This window comes from Carettochelys insculpta, chromosome 16 (assembly GCF_033958435.1).
Source record: "Carettochelys insculpta isolate YL-2023 chromosome 16, ASM3395843v1, whole genome shotgun sequence".
Taxonomy (NCBI): Eukaryota; Metazoa; Chordata; order Testudines; family Carettochelyidae; genus Carettochelys; species Carettochelys insculpta.
In genome coordinates, this window is record NC_134152.1 from 32803554 (window position 1) to 32827137 (window position 23584).

General features: G+C 42.6%; 1 protein-coding gene across 6 annotated transcripts in view; it reads right to left on the minus strand.

Moving 5' to 3' along the window:
• TOM1L2 (target of myb1 like 2 membrane trafficking protein) overlaps positions 1-23106 on the minus strand; it is a 79896-nt gene extending 56790 nt beyond the window's left edge. For 3 of the 6 annotated variants that reach the window (XM_075011243.1, XM_075011239.1, XM_075011237.1), the window contains exon 1: positions 23012-23106. In XM_075011243.1, the coding sequence (XP_074867344.1) occupies positions 23012-23063 (52 nt within the window). In that variant the 5' untranslated portion in view covers positions 23064-23106. Of the gene's footprint in view, positions 1-22010; positions 22029-22109; positions 22620-23011 lie in introns of those variants that run through there. The other 3 variants (XM_075011240.1, XM_075011238.1, XM_075011242.1) reach the window with 3 other exon arrangements.
• Between the last annotated feature and the right edge of the window lie 478 nt (positions 23107-23584).

Consider the following 23584-nt stretch of genomic DNA (forward strand, 5'->3'; position numbering starts at 1 on the left):
GTTTATCTTAAGGGGAATTGCATTTTAGCCACCCTTACTTCTGTGCTACCTTCAGAGCTAGGCAGTCTGACGGCAGTCGTCGTTCGCTGAGCGCCCAGTTCTGAAGTCAGTGGCTCATCAACAACAGCACAGAGGTAACGGTGGCAATATCACACCATACCCTCCTTATTTCAGCACTGCTGGTAGCCATGGCTCCGCCTTCAGAGCTGGGCTCCCAGCCAGCAGCCACCGCTCTCGAGACACCTAACTCTGAGAGCACTGCTGCACCCAGCAGCAGTGCAAAGGGTAGCAGCACTGCAACCTCCCCGCAACCTTGTGACTGACACACACACACACACACACACACACACACACACACACACACACACACACACACACACACACACACACACACTACCTACCTCCTTTTGGGATAGGACCCCTACAATTACAACAAGGACACATTTCAGCTTTAAATAGCTGAAATCATAAAATTTATCATTTTTAAAGTCCCATGACAGGGACTGATGACCAAAATGGACTGTGAGTTTGGAAGGGCTCTATATCAAATTCCACAAAACAAGCTTTTGCAAAATTGCCTGAACAGGATGGATTCACTTTTAGAAGGCTAAACCAGTTCTATAAGTCTGCTTTCTACTTCCTGGATCAGAAAGCGGCATCTATGGTCACCTTGTTCCTAAAAAAATTCCTGCCATTGAGAACAAGTATGCTGCTCCCCTAGCAGTAGGAACTCTGGCAGCATTAGCACAACCCAAGTGCCAGCTCAAAGCAAGGGCCATATGACCCAGTGATTAAAATGCCAGCAACCACAATTCCCACCACAGCAGTTCCACCAGCGGTAGCAACTTGAGAAAAAAAATGCTGTACAGACGTGGCTAAAGTTAGAAGCACTGAATCCCAGAGTGGGAGGAACACAGGGAAAATGAGATCATTCCATTTCTCAATAGTGACACGTTCAGCTCCATAAGGAGTACTGAAAGGCAACCAAGGGATCACTGGCCATGTCCCATAGACCCAAAGAGGGAATAGAGATAAAATAAACCAGCCCTAGCTTCTTTATACAGGACACAAAAATCAGAAAAAAAAAAAAAAAAGTCAAGCACATCTTATGGTACAGTTCAAGGTAGCACAAAAGCCATTCACATGAAGGCAATCCCATTCCCTGGAACCGCAATGAGGGAGTTCAGAGACTAGGACATTGTGTTGACCATCATTTGATTTCTTTTGAGATTTTAAGCTGCTTTCTATTCACTGCAGTGTAACACTATTCTTCAAATATACCAGATGCACACAAGTGAGCCTTCTTTCCAGCATCTTAACCCCTTCGCTGAATTTCCCAAAGCAACAGAGCAGCAAATCTGGATTAGATCAGTGAAACGGACAAAGGATTACAGACCACAAAAATACCTTGCATTCTGTTTCTCTTTAAGAGAAAAACAAATTAGCTTCTGATTGTTTCTAGAATGTGTACCCCTCACTATGAGCTTTTGAAAGTAATTACTACGCTCTGTGTGAACGCGCCTCGCCTGTCCGTTCCTGACCTACAAATTATGCCAAATAAATTACCAAACTGCACTAGAAAAGTACAGTAAGGATCAGTAATGAAACATTTAAAGCGTCACAGAAATACCTATTTTTCTCCAACTTATCCACAAAAAAACCCCCCAAAACAATACATGAATCAAACTGTTGGTGGCCCTAACTGAAAAGCCAACTTCTGCTAGCTCCAAGATCACCACACAGGCATAAGCAGCACTGCACTAAATGGAGAAAAAGTTTCAAAAGATTTCACAATTCTCAGTCACAGAGCAACATCACACAGACATTCTGCCAAAATACTCCACAGCCAAATATTTACTACCAGATAAGTGAATGAATTGGCTGCTGGCCCTGCCATGTGTGGGGTTAGTATTTTCTAAGGAGAAGTCAGGCATTGGACAGCAGAGTCACATGATAAGACAGATCAGGACAGGAACTGAGCAAGAGTGATGAGTACAATTTTTTTTTTTTTAATACAAAGACTGTCAAGCGCCTCTGCTTAGACATATCCTGTATTTAAGGCACAGAGTTTTCACTCTTCATGGCAACAGACTAATATATTCCTGCTGTTTCATTGATCAATCTACCCCTCAGACCACAGAGAAGAGCCAGTGACTTTCCAACTGCGAGTGTTGAGATTCACATTTTTAATACAGGTTGAACCTCTCTCATCCAGTATCTTCAGACGTGACCAGTGCCGGATGAGAGAATTTGCCGGACCATAGGAAGTCAAAATTGTCTAGCAGCATTAACACCACTTCCTTTGCTTACTTCTCTCTTAGAAGACATTTGGGGTAAAACAGAGCTAAACAACAGCACACAATACTGAGAGCCAAGACTGATGGCTGGAAAGAACCTTTACGGGACTATGGAAACCTGGCTGCACCCATGATAAGTGGTCATCCAACTAACTAAAGTCATGATGGATTATGCCTGTTGTTGAACAAGAGAGTTCCGGATTAGAGAGGTTCAACCTCTACACGTCACTTCAAAAGCAGGGGCGGGACTCAATGACCTCTCAAGGTCCCTTCCAGTCCTTGCATTCTATGATTCTATAGCAAACTAGCCACATTATTCTGAAAATATATTTATTGTTCAAGTCAACTCACTAAACTTGACTGGTCAAACAACCAAAGGTGGAAAGTGGGTAGCATGTTGGACATCATGAGTCTAAACATTCTTAAAAACCACCAATGATGGCAGTGCAGCAGCCCCACTGGGTAATTTGTTTCAATGCTTATCTACTCTGACAGTTAAGAAGCTTTTCCTAACTTCTGATCTAACTCTCTCTCGTTGCAATTTAGACCCATTGCTTCTTGCTCTGTCCTCCACGGTTAAGGAGAACAATTTATCATATCCTCTTTATGACCACCTTTAACCTGCTTGGAGACTTATGTTCTCCCAGTCTTCTTTTTTTATTTACCCAACTTTTTCAATCTTTCCTTATAGATCATGTTAAATAGGTCTTTAATCATTTTTATTGTTTCCTTCTGGACTTTCTCAATTTGTCCACATCCTTCCTGAAGTGTGATGTTCAGAACTAGACACAACTTTCCAGTTGAGGCCTTTTTATGCACCCTGAAGAGCAGAAGAGTTACTTCCCATGTCTTGCTCACAAGATTCCTGCTAATACATCCCAGAATTATGTTCACCACTTGTTTCTTCTTTTTCACAACAGTATTGCATTGTTGATTCATTTTTAGATCCCTTTCTTCAGTACTCTTTCCAAGGCAGTCATTTCTCATTTCTTATGTTGGTGCAACTGGTTACTCCTCCCTCAGGAGCAGTGTCCAGACTCTACGTACCAACAGGCTATTCAAGATAGGTAACGCTGTGCTATTTTATTTTATTTAAATGCAAGGACAGAACAGCTGCTTGCCCTCAGGGGGAATGCTCATTTAAAGCTCTGCTCAGCAGCCTCCTAACAACAACTGAAAGCTGACAGGGACTGCATAAAAGGTCAGCTATTGCACAATCCTCTCACACTCTGCCCTTCACCCTTTTGTTTTAAAGCTACTTTTCCGTGCAGATTAAAGGTACCGGCCTGCTAGCCCTGGAGACAGGACAGATACAGCACAACAGCAGGGCAAGGTTCCCTCTCCTTGCCCTGAAAATGCACCTTAACCCTGACCAGAGAGCCCTCCATTGATGAATACAAGGAAGTTCAACATCCATACTCCATCAGAACTCTCTTTTGCGTCTGCTAGCAATGATGCCAGCTGTCACAGTATGGTTTTTGATGAATACTTTTAATAGGATCTGAACCGAGAGGACTACTTTCAGGTAGGAACAATAAGGCATACACCATGCACAAGTTTCTGGACTGGAGAACAAAGCACCAATTTTAGATGACTGTAGACACTTAGATAAAGGGTGACAGCATGGAGTAAATGAGGCAGCAGGCTGAGCTAGGGGGAATGTGTACACTGAAAAATAAAAAAGTGTAATCATAATGTAGGTTAAAACAGCGGTGGAAGACAAATTCATATACTTTAAGGTCAGTAGCAATGTGGCCTTTAACTTGGATTAGTCATTACAGTTCAGTCCCAGGTTCCCCTAAAGGTTTTACCTTGAGCTGCTAACCCAAGTTAAAACTGACTTGCTGTGTCTTCACTGCTGTTTTTATCCATCTTAGCCAACTCCCATTAAAAAAACATTTTCATCTGTCATGAAGCCATACCCTATGACAGAGCCCTGAACCCTGAAAACAGCTGGATAAGCCCTTGGCATGATAAATCCAAGGATTTCTTTGTACATGGAAAAAATCTCACAATCCCCAACTAACCAATGAGCCAAGAGGTTTGTTTCAAAGAGCAACGCATGTGGGCAAACAAGAGAAATGCACACACATACACCCTTGTCCCAGAACTTTGAAATCAGGAAGTTCTTATTTCAAATGAAGCTCAGGTCCATAGTCAGTCAAAATGTCCTACCTCCTTTTGGCTTTCAAATGGTACACGGCATTGACTTCTACCCTTGGTAATTCACAAGGAAACAGGTCTCAAAACTCTCTGCTCTACAGAAAGGAGATCTGAAGAAGTGGGTCTGTCCCACGAAAGCTCATCACCTAATAAATGATGATGTTAGTCTTTGAAGTGCTATGACTGCTGTTTTGTTACTATACAGACTAACATGACTACCTCTCTGTTACTGCTCTACAGTGGTTGTAGATACAGCCATGACCCATTAGAACTCAGGGCAGTCCAGTCACAGGACAGAGCCAGAAAGGCTGGAGTTCTCATTCTGGCCTCCCTCTGACATCACAGGGAAATGGAAGTAAAGGAGTTAAGCACAGCTGTAAAATGACAACTAACACAATCCCACCTCAGTGGCTTGTTGGGTGACAGACCTCTGTAAAAGAGCTACCTACTACCCATTTTACAGCACTTTTCTCAGCTAAGGGAGCAGCGAGCACCTTGTGAAGTGATCCAAGACTGATTTTAGTAAATTAGACCTTTAAGCAGTTTGATTTTCACTCTGTCATTACAGCAGCCATAATGGTTTAAACCAGCTACAATATTGGCAGGATCCTCTCCATACCTTCTCCTAACTCACCTCTACCGTGACTGGTCACACCCCACTCAGGGGAGTGCTTTTAAACAAAGGCTGTCAAGTCGGAGACATTTGTGATGGTTTTATAGCGTACACAAAGTTCCATCAAGGACTACAAGTCTCCTGAACAGAGTGTAGAATTATGCAAGTAACCCCCAGATATGCTACTGAATCAGAGGACTGGACATCATGAGGCTCAGGTGAGCTTAGGACATGGTCCTATTCAAAACACCTAGACCGTAGAATCACAGGGCTGGAAGCGATCTCAGGAGGTCATCTAGTCCAGCCCCCTGCTTCAAGCAGGTAGATGGGAAAGCCGAGAGCTAGAACTAAGGGACAAAGTGTTCTACTGCTTCTTGTGTCTTCCACATCACATCATTAGATATCACTGCAGCTGAGGTGAATTTCTGATCAAAGTACAGCTATTAAAATTGAATACGCACCATTCAGAATTTAGAGATCAATACTGAGGGCACCTTTAAGGAAGTCACTCCTACATAAGGTCAGTTTCTTTGCTAGACAGAGAAAGGCCAACATTTTCCTCTCTGCCACTTTGCTTACTGCAATCTCTCTCTGCCCAGCCTACTTTGTGCTGCTGGGAAACTGCTGAGCTTGGCCGCTCCACAGCAAATGGATTAGCATAGAAAAATATGATGTGAATTAGACTGCATAAGCCTGGTCCCTCCATCCTGCTCGCTGCCAAGCCTGCATCATGTTTTAGCTACTTGGGGCAGGCCAGCCGTCTTGTCTATAGAGCACCACATACTTTTTGTGGCTCTGAATGAATAAGCAGTTTTGCACTGAACCCACCAACTTACTAAAATCCAAAACGGCAACAGAATGGGCAATGGGCACGTGCAGCAGTGCACATGTGCTCAAGACTAACACGTAAAAATATTTAACCCACGTCAATTTTGAAGGAACCCTTTTAAGATTATTTAGGAACACTCATTTCCCCAATTAACCGTCCAATTCTCGTTTTCAGTCACCCCACTGCCAAACTTGCAGACTGTTCATCACAGGGCATTACACCAGATGTGGGCAAAATCACGCCTGGGGGCCAGATCCGGCCCACCCAGCTGGTTAGCAGAGTGTACGTATTTACAGCCAGCAGCATGTGTTCAGCTGCCCCTCCCCTAACCTTGTTCCATCTGCAGTCAACTGCTCCTAGGCTTCGCCTGCTAGCTGTGCAGAGGTGGGAGGGAGAGAATAGTGCTGAAGTCAGGGTGTCCCTCTGCCCCTGTAACCCATCTCTTCAGAGCAGGAATTAGGGAGAGGGAGACACACAGCAAAGCTGCTGCTGTCTGAAGCATGGATGGTAAGTGAGGGTTGGTCTAGACTAGGAAAATAAGTTGATTTCAGATATTCAATCCTAGCTACACCGTGTAGCTCCAATCGACTTATCTGAAAGCAACTTACTTGGCCTTCCTCACTGAGGAAGGTTGATGGGGGAGTTTCTCCCAACAACCTCCCTTACACCTCATGACAGCGAGCAGGACATGGGTCAACTGCCAACCCAATAGGTCAATTTTGCATGTCCCTACCTGGCGCACGAAATCAAACCCTGGAAGATAGACCCTGAATGGGTCAATCTTGTGAGTAATGTAGACGTGATCTGACTCAGGAGTGAGAAGAGGGAAGACAACAGAGCAGCACAAATTTCCTGTAAAGAGACAGAGGGTGACTTCTCTCAGAAACTTACCCAGCAGCAGCCAGCACACATTCTGTGTCACTGTCACACATACCAAGTCTGTACCATACACACACTGCAGCACACACTCAGCGTCACAAAGGCCATCTCCCACACTCAAAGGCTGCGTCTACACTACATCCTCCTTTGGAGAAGGAATACAACTGAGGGAGATTGAAAATCTTGTCCTTCATTTGCATAACCTCATGCAATCATGTTTCCAGAAGAAACTTTTCCCAAAAGCAAAAACAGACATGTAGACGGGGTTCCCTCGAGGGGGGGGAGGGGAATGTTTTCAAAAGAACCCTTCTTACTGAAACAAATTGGTGGAACTTGGCCAAGCATGGCAGAGGAGTTCATTAAGACACAGTCTTAACGCAGAGAATAACAAGAAGTCTTGTGGCATTTTATAGACTAACAGATAAATTTATCTGTTAGTCTATAAAATGCCACAAGACTTCTTGTTGTTCTCGAAGCTACAGACTAACACGGCTACCTCTCTGATACTTGTCTTAACACAAAGAGACAAAATATCGAAAAGGATGGAAGCACACTAGAAAAACTTAACTCAGCTTTTCCAATGGAATCACATTCTAGATTTGTTTTAAGAAAAAAAAAAAGTACCAGTGACTTAAATGGGGCTTACTCCAAAATTAAGTGCACAGTCTTAGCCTTTTTTTTTTTTTTTTTGGTAACTTGACTTAAATCAATTCTTTGTTGGTGATTTAAATTGCTTTCATTTAAATCAATCCACCGTGTAACAAACAGGTATATGGTATGTTTCAACATCCCAGTCATACTGGTATGGTTTTTAAGAGTATTGTTTAACCCACCATGTCTGGAGTAGAACACAGTACCTGTTTGACAGCAGACTGGACAAGATACAAAGCTCACCATATCCATAGCAAAGAAGGTTAGTATACAAATTAAAGAATTAACGTGAACACGTATATAGAACTAAGAATGCCCAGTGCCCACATCAGGATCAAAATTTCAACAGACAAGGGGAAGAATAAAATGGACACCCTTATATGTGAGAATAAGGCCTCTAATCAGCCTGAGCCAGCTTAGTTTATGAAATCCCATAAGGATCACAGCATGTCTGAGTTTATAAAACCTCAACTAACCTTAACGTGAAAACTAACACAGGCTGCGCGCCAACAAGACAATCTTAGACTGTGATGAAAAGATGGGGCTTCACCAGGCAGATCAAACTCAAACTGTAAAGATTTGTGTTTTAAGAAAGCCACGTTCATGTAAATCCCTCCTGTGTGCATAGATGCCTCATCAACACAGAGTCAACAGGATAGGTGAACAGCTGCCTTCCAAAAGGGCCCATGAGATCTGCATGTGATGAGCAGATAAGCATCCCAGCCAATTAACACATCCTCACTAAGAGGCAGAAAAGGCAGGGAGAAGACACAGACCAGACCATATCAAACCAAGCACTTGCAACTGCCTGTCTCAAAATGAAACCACATGCTTGGAAATGCCCACATGGTATAAACTCTGAAACTGCTGTTTCATGCTCAACCCTGGCTCCCCAAACAAAGCAGAATCCACTCCAGTTCAAGGTCTCAGGACCAGTCTCACAGAGGGCTCTGATTACCATTTGCCACTGCTCTCCTTTCATGGCCATGCTCTCCCATGAGAGCAACTTTCCATGGCAAAATTAAAAACTATCCAGAAATAAGGTGAGCCTCATGAGGGTGGGAGACAGACCTGTCACAAGAGCTGCACATAAACACAGCAACTCTGTCACATGAAATAAAAATGCCAAGAGTCCTTGCCCCTTTCAGTATTGAATGCAAAACTCATTTCCCCACATGGCAAACAAAACCCCTATCAATCAAGCTCTCTAACAGACAGAGGAAGACAGATATTGGTGGTAGCTACTTTTAAACATTTGAGAGTCATGCAGCTTCCCCATAGTTAGGTACAAGAGACCTTAAGGAGTGATGAACCTGGATCTAAGTGTGGGTTTCAAGATTAATACAGCACACACTTCAAAGCACCAGCAATTCAGCTTTATGAAATAAATTAAAGATAATGTTCTTAAGGAATGTTGAAATTGGAGGCTAGGCATACCAAATTGTAATTAATAACAAGTTTTTCTGGCATGGCATGATGGTTTATAGGGGCTGCCCCAAGGGGGGGAGTGGAGTCTATGCCTCAAGCAGAGCAATAAGCTTCAAAGCCAAGAAGAGCATTTTTACTCAATCTCCTGACAGCAGTTTCCCATTAGCTTGAAATTACTGCTCGCAATGCCAGGCTTTGCTGAAGGTGGCTACAGAGAGTGTACAGGCACCTCTCTCTGTCTTTCATGCTAGCAACATGCAGGAGACCGTAGCTTTAAAATAGTTTGAAATCTGGTGGACTTTCGCTCATTCCAGAAAATAAAAAGCTTCCTGTGCTTCCATGCTGTAGCCTCATTAAAGCTAATGCACTGACCCAAGTACTGTAAATAGCTGTCCTTCAGAACTAGGTCAAGTGAAAATGTTTCCTTTTAAAAAATCCAGAGACATTTATCTGAACTAGGAATTTTAAAAGCAGCATATACTGCACCAATATACTGCACTGGCTCTTTCAGTGATGACCTCTGCAAAATTCCTACCTCACCATGAAGGTGAAGTATGGCAAAGTTTGTGCAATTTTTTTCAATGGGTCTGTTACTTTGTAATTGGCTAGAGACTACCAGCTCAGGCTAGAAATCAATGCAGATTAAACCTTTCACCCGAATTCTTGGACAGGGTGTGTAAACACAAACACATGCACTTACCGTTTTCCTGCTATGGATTTACTTGAATAAAGATAGGTGTTTACCTAGGTATTGCATACAGAAAGTAATGCTTGCCCAGTTCACTGTATGAGGGCAATGAACTAAAGCACTCCCATGACAGGTTACACCCGCCTCTAAAAATCAAGTTCTTTTACAACTTTACATCTTTGTATATTATTAGAGGGGCAAAAACTTGTGATTTATTAAGCAACGCTTCCTGTGCTCTACTATCAACGCATCCTGAATGTCCATCTTTTATTTGCAGATGGAAGCAACAAGGAAGCATTAATTGAAACCTTCTGGGTGGCATAAACATACCAAAATGTTCTCCCTCAAACTCGCCTTTTCTATACTAAGCTGTGACTTATTCAAAGTACAGCTGTGACTGAGTGATATGGTTGACAGATATAGAATTGTCTTAGCAAACTGCTGACTTTGGATTAGTCATACAAATCCATTCTGATACAATCCATCAATTTACACAGTTGCCTTGTGGTGGTTGGGGAAGGGGTGATTACGTAGAGAAGTCACAAAGTACATTTATGCGTCTAGGTTGGCTAGTGTACACATTCCACCAATCGTTGGCCAAAAGATTTTCCATATAGTTTTCAGTTCTCGGTCTGTTTTAGATAACTGAGCAGAGCAGATTTCTCATGTTTTACAAGGGGGAACTACATATTTTAACTGAACACAGCCAGCATTAAAACAAGACTTATTTCGGGGAACAAATGGTTGCTCAATTCAAAGACCAACTATACATAAATTATTTATGACTAGAGGAAGGCAGAGATCTGAATATCTATCACAAAGTGTTTAAAGAAAAAAAATCCTGAAAAGCACTTCCAGTATGTACTTTAACAGCCAGAAATTGTCCTCACCACTACAGCCAGTAAAACCCAAATTAAAGCTCCAGGGAAAACCTCAACAGGCTTCTTACTCCCATTCATGAAACTGAATTTCCAGTATTTGTTTGCTCAAATTCCAAGAGGCTGAAGCTGAGGATTTATCTTCCAATCTGGCCTTTTCCCACTCAATAGGCATATCAAAATATACTATAAAATGGATATATTGGCCTTAAACTTACAAAGGAGGGCAAAGGGGAAATTGCATAAACAAGCCAGTTTAAAATACATGTGGAATGACACCATGCATGCACAGTAAAAGAATTACTACATTTGGAGATCAAAGAGATGAAACCATGAGGTATGGAAGATGGGAGAGTCTACCACACACATCAAGTTTTATTACACCTAAAGTTCTGGAGCTCGACAGCCTAGTTACATCACATGATAAACTTAAAAGCACAGACAAGAGTGAGGATGGGTGCCAGTGTTCAGTTCTGCCACCCCCACACTCAGACTGTGTATCGTTTAAAACAATTACAGGTAAAAAAGCAGCCTTTATGAAAATGATGATCATTGTGTCTGCAAGCTACATTTGAAATCCACTGCTGCTTGATGGCTAATTCTGTACTACATGAATAAAGCAAATTCTAATAACTCATTTGGGACTTCATCCAGTATTTACAAGCGATGTCTTTCATATTCATAGAACAAAACTAATTACCTTTCATGGATGCACAACTAGGAATTTCCAAACCACTGGAGCCCCAAAGGCTAAAATCCCTTCTTGTACTTAAAACTCCCCCACCCCGCCTGCCCACCCACTGGTCACAAGTTTTGTTTGCCCTAAACAACCAACTGCTGGGGGTTTTTTATCCACCTTTCTGACCCCCTGAGCAGTATGCTATTTTTGCAGGTCACTGTTAATGTTGTATGCCTGCATTCTCACTTGCTCAAAATAAATTTAAACACTAATTACACTTCGTAAGAAAGAAAAGCAAATCTGTCATTCCCACTCAGAAACTAGTTACAAAAGCAGACTTACTTCACAACTGTAGTACTCCTGCAGATTGACAAGCAAACATTTTACTCAGTGCTTTTTTTTTTTTTTCCTCCTTCCTGTAAAAGAGAAGCTGGTACTCGGCTGGGGCTGCGGAGGTGCCAGTACTCAGTACCAGAAAGTACCGGCACACCGAAAAACGCAGATTTTACTTAATTATAGGTGGAACCACTAAAATATATACATATGACGTTGGTTGAACCAAACAAATCTTGCACGACTGTGACTACACAGTAACATTAATCCTCTTTCCTCTTCACCACTAAAAGAACACAGTAGACGTCTTTAAAAGGTAACAATGTCTGCCTCACTCAAGTACCTGCAGCTTAACTAGTACAGCATGGCCACTAGTTTTAAAGGTTTCAGTTATATGGAAGAGAAAGGTGGGGAGCAGAGCTCAATGAAACGCTATCAAGTGAAAGAAGTAATTTTGCACTGAAGCCATTTCCATGCGGACAGTCCTTTGTCAGCCGTCCCTTTCAAAAGGCCAATCTCATTAGCTGTACAAATGCTTTGGAATTTCATATTCAAAGCACTTATTAGAAGTCTTGGTCATGGAACCTAAAGTGTCCTCAGTCTCTACTGACCCAGGGGTTAACAATTTCAGCTGTGTTTCCAAACCCTGGGCTTTTATATGGAGGTGCAATGTTTAGCTACAAAGCCAAAAAAGCTTAACTGCTACATGGGTATCTGGGAACTTTCTTTGCAATTTTCTGGAGAACTAGGCAGGAAACTGTTTGCCATTCCTGGAGGAATTCAAAGTTTAAAAAGTGTCTCCCATTCCAAATCAGGAGAAAAAGACAAAAAATAGTGTAGGATTTATGAACCAACCAACCAACCAAACAAATAAATAAATAAATCCTCAACAAATTTCAGATTAGGGTCAATTATATTAAAAATACATTAGAAAAAGAGGTCTTCTTGCAGGTGCGTGAAGTCATCACTGTTTGTAGCGATGAAGCTATAAGTGTCAAGGATCTTTAAGAACATTCCAGAGTCTGCTCCTCTAATAAGGCTCTGCATTGCAGGGCTGGGTTCTGACACCATCACCAGAAGAGGTATATAGCAAAAACTCCCCAAAACATCCAGCTGCATCTAAAAAAATGTAATGCCTCTAGGGAACTTTCTCCGAAACCAGATTTTCACTACTGAGAGTGTTAAACCACTGCATTACACAGATTTTGAAGGCTACTTTATGCACTGTGTGTAGCAGCTGAGAGACACCCAGACTAATGAGCAGCAATGTCAAGAAAACAACCACAACTGAAGGCTGACCCCTTTTGCTTTCTGTTGAACTGTAATCATTTTCCCAGTCTGACAGCTGCTCAAACTTAATTGCTCATTATGCCTGTAAATAAAAACTGATCATACTCTGATTAGCCAACCATTTTATGACTGCCACTATCATTTCTTGGTTAATAAATGATTTGATGTTTATCAATATTTTCCAAACCTTCCTAGTTGGTTGTACACTGTTTTTTCCCCTAAAATATCCTTTTACTTAGAACTTAAAGTGTTATTACAGCAGGCAGTTCACATATAAACAAATTATTTTTATAGCCTAATCCACATTAGGCCCCAGTGGCAAGACAATGGCACCCATAAATTAAATTTATCCTATTCCTTGCTCAGACCTTTTTCATTTTGCACTTATCTCCTTGTTATTGTGGCATTGCTTTCCATGTACTTGATTTCTTGGGAAATACTCCAGAGCACTCTGATTATAACTGCTTACAATGATACAAGACAGATTTCTAGATTATAAACAGGACGTGCTAACAGAGCCTGGAAGTCTAAATAGCGAGATGAAAATCAAGTAGCTAAATTATGTAGTGGTCAACATCTGCTTAATATACATATAAGCAGTTTAGCATTCAACTAGGGTGCTCTTTCATAGACAGTATGCAATTGAGACTCCAGATGGTTTAGCTGACAAAGGGCTGAGTGCAAACTCTTTTGCCCTAACATTCTTAACACCATTGCATTTTAATCTTCAGCAGCCACTCTCTCATCATTATATCTTCTACAGTGCCAAAAATAAACCCACTGGGCTGAAATCAAGAAGGCAAAATTATAGTTCACAAGGAACCATTTAAATAGTTGGAGTTACACGAATACAAGGGGAAAAGACAAACCATTCATTCTTTAGCTTGTCTGGCTTGAAAATAGAGACTTCAGACAAACCCTCTTGGGTTTGAGGGCCAACTTCAAAACCTAAAGACTTAGAGGCAAAGTGCCAACTTCAGAATCATCGTGCTCGGTCTTTTTGAAATTACAAAGGCTAAAAACAAGTAATTTCACACTTCCTCATTAAAAGTAGTGTTTGGTTTTCACAATGCAAGTCAGGTGCTTCTGTTAAGCACAGTTTTACCAATGGATGCATTTGTTATCTTGGGGAGCCAAAGTGGACCAGAGCTGCTCAGCACAGCAGGACTGAAACCCCTTGAGGTTTAAAGAAATCTTCAAGCTCTTTCGCAACAGCTCACAGAGCTTGCAATTTTTGTAAATCTAATGATAAGCTGCATGGGTTTTTTGTTTGGTTGCTTGGTTTGTTTTTTTTTGGGTGGGGGGAGGTGGAAAGCAGGGGAATATCTTTTTCTCTTTTTTAAAATAAATCCCATGGGGGAAAATAAATGCAGAAAGCTGTAATGAATGAGAACTGTAACGAATGCCAGGGAGATGGAGCCACGGCCACAGCCTGAAAGCCAGAGGCTGGGGGGCTAGCAGCCAATGACCCAGCCTGGACCCAGCAGACCACAGACCTCTCCCATCCTGCAAGACCCCTGGTCTGGGACCACTCAGGTCCTGAGGGTGCCAGACCAGGGAGGTACAACCTGTACCTTTCAAGGAAGTGCGTTATCCATAACAAGAGAGATCAATGTCTAGATTTAAATAGTACAGTGCCATAACTGTGTCACTGTAGCATTTTAAGTGTAGTCCTAGCCTAGAAATGCGGCAAAACATTTTAATCAAGTTTGTAAGTGTTCTCATTTTGCATGGTGTTTTCTAACCTGAACTTGAATAGACTAGTTCTTCCCATGCAGTCACTTGCTAGCCCAGAATGTCTGACGCTAAATGGGAGAGTAGTCTGCAGCATGTTTGCCATACAACAACTAAATTTACAAGCTCTTACCCAAAGCGTGTAACAGGTTTATCTAGAACGTCTCCTTGTCCTCTCGGTCTACCGACACTCCCTGTGACTGGTCAAACTACTCTTTGCTTCTTGTGGCATAGTTTGGCACCAGACACACAGTGGGCCCTTGGATTACTCTGAAGCCAAAATTAGAGAAGCAATGGCAAAAATGGTCCAATACGCTCCATCCGTTTGTGCATTTATAAAACCCTTGATTTTTGAAGTATTTTGCTACGCTATAGCATTTGATTCCCACACTGCTCATCATACTGCTCCTGATTGTATTGGACAGTCATAGCCTAGTGTGGGAGTTAGCAACCTTTCCAAGGTGGAGTGCTGAAATTTGACCTTCTGACCTTGATGTAAAGTCTGAGTGCCAGTGATACTTTTTAAAGTCACTAGTAGTCCTACTTAAAAATGCTTCATTAAATTAAGATGCAGAGATTTACTCTTTAGGGAGTGGCTGGGTAGCATTAGCTGGTCTTTTGTTAATCCACAGGCTGCCAGGCTTTGAGCCCGCTCCCAGCTGCATGGGGAAGTAGGGGCAGGGCTGAGCTTCCACCTCACATGCCACTGAAAAACAGCTTGTGTGCCACTCTTGGCTAGTGAGGCAGGGGTTGACAATCCCTGACCTAGTATTTTGGGTTTTTTAAAGCAGCTGTTGTCAGTGATAGACTGTTTGACTCATCTTCATTTATCCTTCTGGGAGAGCATTAGGAGTACTTACAAACAAGAGAATGAAAATTTGGAACCCCAAAGAAGAAACACGCTAAACTAAAGTAAGTTCTCTCTTCCTAAGGGAAACAGGTTTCAGACATAGCAAGGCATTCGGGTTAACACTTGCTTTGGTACAAGAATCAGCCACTTTCAAAAGAATCATATGAGAGAACAATGAAGATGAATAAAAGAGAATAATCAGAAATTAAGTAGGTCTTTTGGCAGCATAGTACGTGACTAACAGACAGTAGACATGGCTGTTTGGAGAGGACCGGGTTTTTGCCCTCCCACATTAAACCAGCTTTTAAAATGCAGAGAAATAACACTTCCCAACATATTCACATGGATGCAAGCAGAAAGCTGTATTTGAATGCTAGTGTGGCAAGACCCATGCAGGGCATCAGTAGTCACAACACTCCCTTTGATATTACACCAAACACGAACCACCACAAACAGGTTCACCTTTGAGTAAATTTCACAATACTTGCAGCTTCTGTAACAGTCTTTCTTCCAATCAGTTCAAAGCACCTTACAAATATTTCAGCCTCTCATCAACTACAGGTTATAAAGATTATGAAACCAAAGCACACAGAGTTAAGTGACTTGCCCAAGGTCACCTACTAAGACTCTGGCAGAGCCAAGAATAGAAGGCAGAAGCACTGTCCAGTTCATCACCACACAACTAAACACAATACTGTATTGCCTAATACTAAAAGTTTCTTTCCTTCCCACCCCAGAAAGAGACCATTTTACAGACCTATCACCAAGCATATCAAATGCCTTATTCACCTTCACTGAAAGTTTAATTAAAGGCTAATTCCATTGTAAGAATTCAAATTACTCTAACACACCTTTCACGAAAATTCTCAGTTCAGCATTCCACAAACATACATAAAGCAAGAACTAGTATGAGCAAATTGTTTAGAAGGCAGACAACTGGTGTTTTAAAAACAAAACCCAAACCCAAACAATGGGTACCCATTACATTTTTAGCATGCTTTTAAAGATCTATGACTTAAAGCAATACCAAACTATGAGCAATCCATCCTCATACTGTAACCTGCTACATATAGCTATATACTTAGAAACAAATGGAATATGTTTAAGCATTCCTCAAACATAACGGCCTAATGCTTTCACAAGGGGCAATCTGCTTTTGTGACTATAAAAATCAATCCTGCCTTTGGAATCTGGTATTAATGGCAGTATACTAATTATTCAGCTTCTCACAAACATGTAGTTCCCCTAAGCTACCAGATTCATGACTCAGGATGTATTTGCTCCTTTTAAAAGCAAGGATATCCATTTTGCTAAGAGATTTCCTCTGCCACATAATACATGACCATGAAGTGAAAGCAGATCCAAATAATCTTATAAAATGAAAAGAACCATAAGACTGTTTCGCATGACTAGCATAATTTGGTATAAACACCGGGACACTGAGTTTTGACCACAGCCCCTGTTACGTTAGACACCTGTACAGAAATTAGTATCTCCATCACGTTCACAGTGGGCTGGCCAGTCACAGCTCTTTTTGACATATTTGAGTACTGTATATGGGGTCCAGAAATCTGGCACTAAATAAGTATTCCAATTTTGTAATGGAGGACAATTCACCTTCAAAACTATGCACAATACATACATGCCTTTGAATAAAGTCCCAAGAGGTACGCTGACTTTTGAGTGCCCAAGGAACAGGAGGGCGTTACAACAGAAGTCATGAGTATGGAACGCTTCACTAGCAAAGTAGGCAAAACATCCTCTATAAAGCTTTGATTTTGTCCTTGGGAAAAGGCATTTCCCTGAAGAGTGTAATCTTATCAGGTTTACACCACAAAACAAACATTTATTCTAAAAGCAAAGGAGAAACTTTGGAGACCTAGACAATGAAACATGGGTTAATTTTCTCTAGATTTTTAGGTTTTTTGTCCATAATAGATAGTTCTGTTCCTGGATTTGCTGTTAAAAATAAAAAAAGCCCTTGAACAAATGCATTTGTGTGTGTCATAAAGCATGTCAGAGGATATTTCAAAGGAACCACTTCCTATGGAAAAATAGGAAAATAAAAGATGTTAAGAGCCAAGAAGCCTGCACCGATATTTCATTTTTAGAAAAAGCTCTACAAACCGATTCTCTGCGGCATACTTATCATTTTAACTGCTGAGGAATGGAAACTGTGAGGGTTCTGATAAAAATCAATGGAAAGGTTGTCTGGTTTCACTGTTGCTTCAATAAAGTGTCTCTGTATCCGCTGCTGAAACCCTGCTTTTGTAACTTCCTTACACAATCCCATTTAGTAAGTCACAACAGTCAGCAGTGTGCCTCCTGTTGAACAAGGCCTCCTGGGCAAGGGTCCAATCCTGGACTCCTTCCTCGGGCAAAGGTCTTCTTATCAGTCTGCATTTGACGAATAAATTGCAGCGTGACAGCCATAAAGGTACAACACTGTGTAACATTTGGAGTCCTGGGTATATATTAAAAAAAAACAACAACTTCCATAATTACTCTGGGGATAATATGAGGCTTTTCTGTTTCTAATATATTGTTGCCACACTGAAAGTTTTAGGCAGCTGTCACTATGCATTCAAACATTATCCTGGACCTGGACTGGCAAGGCCTTTCGGCCATAACCAGTCAGGCCTCCTAGGGCTCTGTTGAAGAGGACCAGTTGAAGTAGTGCAAATAATGGGCCTCAGAGTTGCCAAAGGGGGATATACACATTCACTAGTCTAGCTGTGAGGAGCCCATGTCAGAGATCACTGCAAGGTGTCAGCCCTTTGCACTTGAGGAAGCTAATAATTCAATACAGCACAATTTGGTTTGGATATAAACATTCCCCTGTAGTGCTTACAAAAATCTCATCAGTTCAGGAAAATGAGAAAGGGGAACAGATTTCCTTGTGCAAGAAGAAAGGAATGCAAAAAAATATACAAAGAGCATGAACAAACTGGTCAGCTGCACTTCAATCAGTTTTAATAAACTAAGATGATCTTAGTGACACACAGAAAGGACAGTTGTTTTAATAACCCCTCATTAAGCAGCAATCCTTTAAAGACGATTCTCTTAAACAAGCGAAATTAAACACACAATTTAAAGAGATTATGCCCAACCCAGCTGCATGAAGTCTTGCTATTGGAAAATACAGTCTTATTTGGGAGGGTAATATATCCAGTCACCAAGCGCTTGCATTCACTGCTTTACTACACACTTTTCTATAGTCTTCCTAGTCTCAGGTCAGCGGTATTTTAAATAATGTTTTTCACTCTCACAATATAGATTTACTTGGAACTCATCCTTCTACATAAAACTATTCCCCCCAATTTACTTTGAGTCTACCATAAAAAAAATCTAGATTTGCATTCACAATCTAAAATTAACCTGAACTGATGTTATAGCATTAAGCCATTCCACAACCCTGGACACCCCCGCTCACTTATTGTAGCCCCTTTCAGAAAAGCCTGGGTAAATACACAAGCTTTGCATTGTTCCATTAAGGTCAATGCTCTTTTAGTCCACCAAAAGATGTAAATTTCACAGTTGAGGGACCTTCATGAAATACACTCTGCACCCGTCCCGGATTTAAAAATCTAGACATTATCAGCTCCTTTGACTCAGCTGATCTCTACTCCAATAGTAGAATTTGGGGGTGAACAGCAGGGAGATACAAAGCTGAAATTATGAAAGATTATTATAGTTTTGATTCCAACTTCTTGGAAGTTACTGAGAAGCCTGTGCAATCATGGAACACAACTGTAATGTTACGCTCCTTACCAGAAACAGTTAAATATGTGAGGGGTCACATTCTGCACAAGCAAACTCGTCCAAGTCATCGTCAAGAGCGGCCCTATGGGAAGTGCTGTTATAATCCAACCAGAATGATACTAAAGGTACAGAAAACTTCTGAGGACCACATCTAGAAGGGATGGTGACAACCTCCTAGTCATTTGACAGCCTGGTGGGGACAACACCAATCTTCTATTTACCCCTAAAACATTAAGCGAGAGGCAGTATGTTGTCTATATTAACTTATCTGTACCTCAATCCTCCAACCTATGAAATGGGGCTAATGATACTTACCCACCTTTGAGACAGAGAGATGAAAATTCTTACAAAATGAACCAAGCACTATTCGTCTGAATAAATTTACACACACCGTCTAGGTGTATTGCAATAGCAGAGTGAGCTTGCCCACAATGGTCTACCAACATCTCCGCCCTGCTCTGCGGAGATCATTTTTAGAGATGAGAAGGTAGCTTAGTCTTCATATTCCATTTTCTTTGTAGCCCATTCAATCCATTATCTTTCTCCTTATGCTTCCACTGAGGTTTTCCATTAGTAGTAGCTGCAGTGGTTTTTATACTACAGACAACTGGGCACTGGAAACTGAACAGAGCCATTTGTCAGCTATCAGATGGTAACAACTTTTAGACACCATGAAGTTGGCTGGAATTTGATCTGGCAACTCAGACATAAAAGGTGTTCTAACACCTCATTATTGTATCAGAGTCCATGTCCCATTCTAGAAATCCAAATAAATTAACAATATTTTCCTAATCATAACCAAAGTTCAAACAACAGTTTATTGGAAAGGTCCCACCTCCAGAGGAAAGATCAACTGCCTTGTATTAGGCTCTTCCCAACTCTTCAAAAATGCCTCAAATGTGCTTTCTCAAACTTGGCATTTACCTGAAGACATTCTGTACACTCCTAATTAAATTTTCATGTGAACCACCGCTGCTTCTTGGCAAAGAAAACACACATTCTTCATGGGGTTATGGCCCTCTGTAATTGTCTACAGTTTTCTAATATGGTAGGCATCAGGCCTGGATTACAAACACCAACACAAGATAGTGAAATGGAACTAAGCAATTACTTAGGGAATTGCTTTAAATCACCACAGAAATACAAATAACACAACAAGTGAATAGTTTTATCACACAAGCTCTTCCAAGCAGAACAGTAGAACACTGGACGATGGCAGCGCTCTGCAGAAAGTCTTGCTCTTGTTTTGTTACCTTGGAAAGACATGCCTAGCAATTATGCAGCAAGCAGCAAAACTTTTCTTGCAGAACAAAATCTGTTGACATCTTCCACCAAAAGAGGAAAAAAATTCTTAAAATACAACAATCTTGCTGAATGTACATGCCACTAAAGAAGCATAAGTGACTGAAAAATAGCTCCCTCAGAGCTTTACTGTCTCAAGAGACCTGAGCAAGCAGTGACTATTAATTCCAAGAGAACAAGGGGCGGGAAGGGGATGAAAGAACTAATGTGAAGCTTTAGTGTCTTGAGTATAATTACAAGGCAGAGATGGAGAAGCAGAAGAAAAAGACAGCTAGAACACAGATTTTATGCTGTAAGACTCCTAAGACTTATGAAGACACTCTTACATCACTTATTGATGCTAAAAGAATCAGGCAATAAATAATCAGAAATTATTCCTTTCTCTAACATTGGTTCCTGTAGCTTCCTTTTCCAAACAGCTAAGCCCTGGCAGATGCTTATCAAGTGGATAAATGCAACAAAGCAAATCCACTTCAGCATCAAGTTTAACTTTCACCACCCTTATTATAGACAGAAACACTCAGCACTTCTTAGCATAATCCAGAAGAAATAAACATCGTTGACATTGTTAATGACAGGTGGCTTGACAGATATACATATGCCGTATGCGTTCTGCCAAAGTCAGAGCTCAGACGTCTTCAAAGCAGTACAGGACTTATCTGTTTGATCACATCTTTTAGTTTTAGGAGGTGCTGGAGGGAGAAGATAAAGTAGAGGAACTTTCCAGTGTTGTGGCCAATGCTGCCACTTTGCGTGAGTACAAAAATGAAAATAAACAATCTCCACAACCCCCGGCAAGACAGAAAAGTATTATCTCCACTTTACAACTGGAGAAATTGAGGCACCAAGCAGTTAAGGATAAGGTTTTCCCTGAAGAGCTGCACCTGGGTCTGAGCATCAGGGTTAATCTAGTTCAGATGTGAGCAGCCACACAGAAAAGCCCTGCCCAAGTTACCATGCCATCATTGGCACTGCACTCCCTGATGTGCGGAACTAGAACTTCCGGGGGCATACCCCATGACTCTTTCTGCTGCACTAAGCTAAATTACTCTATAATTCTTTCACAAAGAAATGTGGAAGAACTTGTCTGTCCTACAGGGCACACAGGGGAATTGCAGAAAGGCACTGGACTATCAGCGCTATGCCCTCATTGCAAGGTGAGCGATTTACCAGCCCCAGTGAAAGCAGAACCTAGGCTTTCATCAAAACCTGTAGCTAGCCAGGGTTGACACCACCAGTAAAATCTGTGTACACATGAGAGAAGGGTTGGGGCAACAACTTTGGCAATCTCTCCAATGAACACATACGTAGTGGGGCAGGATTAAAACTTGGAACTTGTTGACTTCTAAAGCTACGCGTATACCTCTGAACAATGCAGCCTTCCCCACATATAAATATCTACAGGTTCCCTTAGCTCTCCAATACTAAAGGTACAAGGTGGTTGAGATTCAGAAGTGATTCTATGGTTATTCAGCAACATACACTTCTAAAGTAGCCAGGTGAGATGGGAGAAAAGCAATAGCTTCCTTCTGTGCAAGCTCTGGTCCTCTCAAAGCTCAAACTACTACTTGTCACTATAGACAGAAAGGCCCTTGGTGTCAAAGGCATTGGAGTACCCTTCTGAACACACAAACCTCAAAGCAGACTCCCAGAGGAAAGAGACAGTAGCCTAAATACTGGTTATTTGGATGCAGGAAGGAATTGACTTCCTGGGACCCCATGCCAGCAGCTACCTAGAAATGTAGATTGAAATGAGGCAAGATCCTTCAGGAGAAGCATGTTCCCCTTTGCAGAACCACTGCAACATCATGGGTTTGGAAGCATGGGGTGCCAACTACCCTGTTATACTCCTGCTGTGACACAACAGGTGCTAGTACCTAGGCTACCACTGGACACCCCACAGAAGAAAGTACAGCACCCTAACCTGCAGGCTAGGTCCTGGGAGCAACCCTGGGAAACATGGGCCATTACAATCAACAGGCCACAAGCACTACTTATCCCCCCCAGGCTCTACTTCCATTACGCTCACCTCCACAAGGGTTCTGCAGCCCCATCAGGCCAGACCCCACCTCCCACCGCACCCTTCCTTCATCTCTCACCCTCGGATTTCAGGCCCTCAAGATCATGCTGAGGTTCCCCATCACACACCCTTTTCTGGGGTGGGACTCCCATCTTCACCAAACCTAACCCCTACTGGGGCGGGGGAAGAGTCCCACTTGCGCAGGCCTGCCCCTTCCCTAGCTTTGCTTCCCCGGTTCTAGGGCAACACTACTGCTGCTAGACTCTATCCCATTACCTTCCCCCACAGCTCTGCCCCTTCCTCCACCACCCAGTCTGGCTCTGCCCCATCACCTTCCCCATGCTCCACATCCCCATTCATTTCCCCCCAACTTAGCTCTGACCCCCTTGCCGCCCCACAGGCTCTACCCCATCCAGGCTGACTCTGCCCTATTACCTCCTCCCCAGCGGCAGCTCTGCCCCCTCCTCTCCCACCCAGCCTAGTTCTGCCGCCTTACCTCCCCCGGGCCCTGCCCCCATTAGCTCACCCCCACCCAGTCTGGTTCTGCCCTTTGCCACCCCCCTCATTCTGGCCTCTCCTCCCCCACCCCTTTGCCCCCAAGCCCGCCCCCCTCACCCAGGCTCTGCCCCACCGGGGTGCTGAACGGATTCCCCAGCAGAAACTCCATCTTGGGATGACAACAAACAGCCGGGCCGGCCACCGATCCAGCCCCGCAGCCTCCTCCCCGCCTCGACGGGCAACCTCACTGACCAACCAGGGACCCTGTCGCGTCAGCAGCCCGCCCACTGAAACCCCACGGGACTCCCATCTCCCTCGATTCCATTGAGGGCAGGGCATGCCAATCACTGTCGGCCCTGCCTCCCTTCTCCCTCCACCAATCCCCGCTCCCGATTTACACCCTCATGGTGACGGACACAAGGAGACAGGAATCCTCTCTTCCGACACCTACCATTGGACGAACCCCATCAAACCACCAATTCTATTGGGCAACAGCCACACCCATCAGCTGAAGTTCCACCCCTGCTCGATACCTAGCCAATTCTGACTGGTCCACACTGCTGCTTCGCATACTAATTGGTGAAAAGCTTCAGACCCGTTTTTCTAACTCACCACTAAACTGAGCTGTGATTGGCGGAAGCCGATTGGCTGTCACGTGATGGAGAGAGCCCCTCAGGTGTCCCCGGGCCT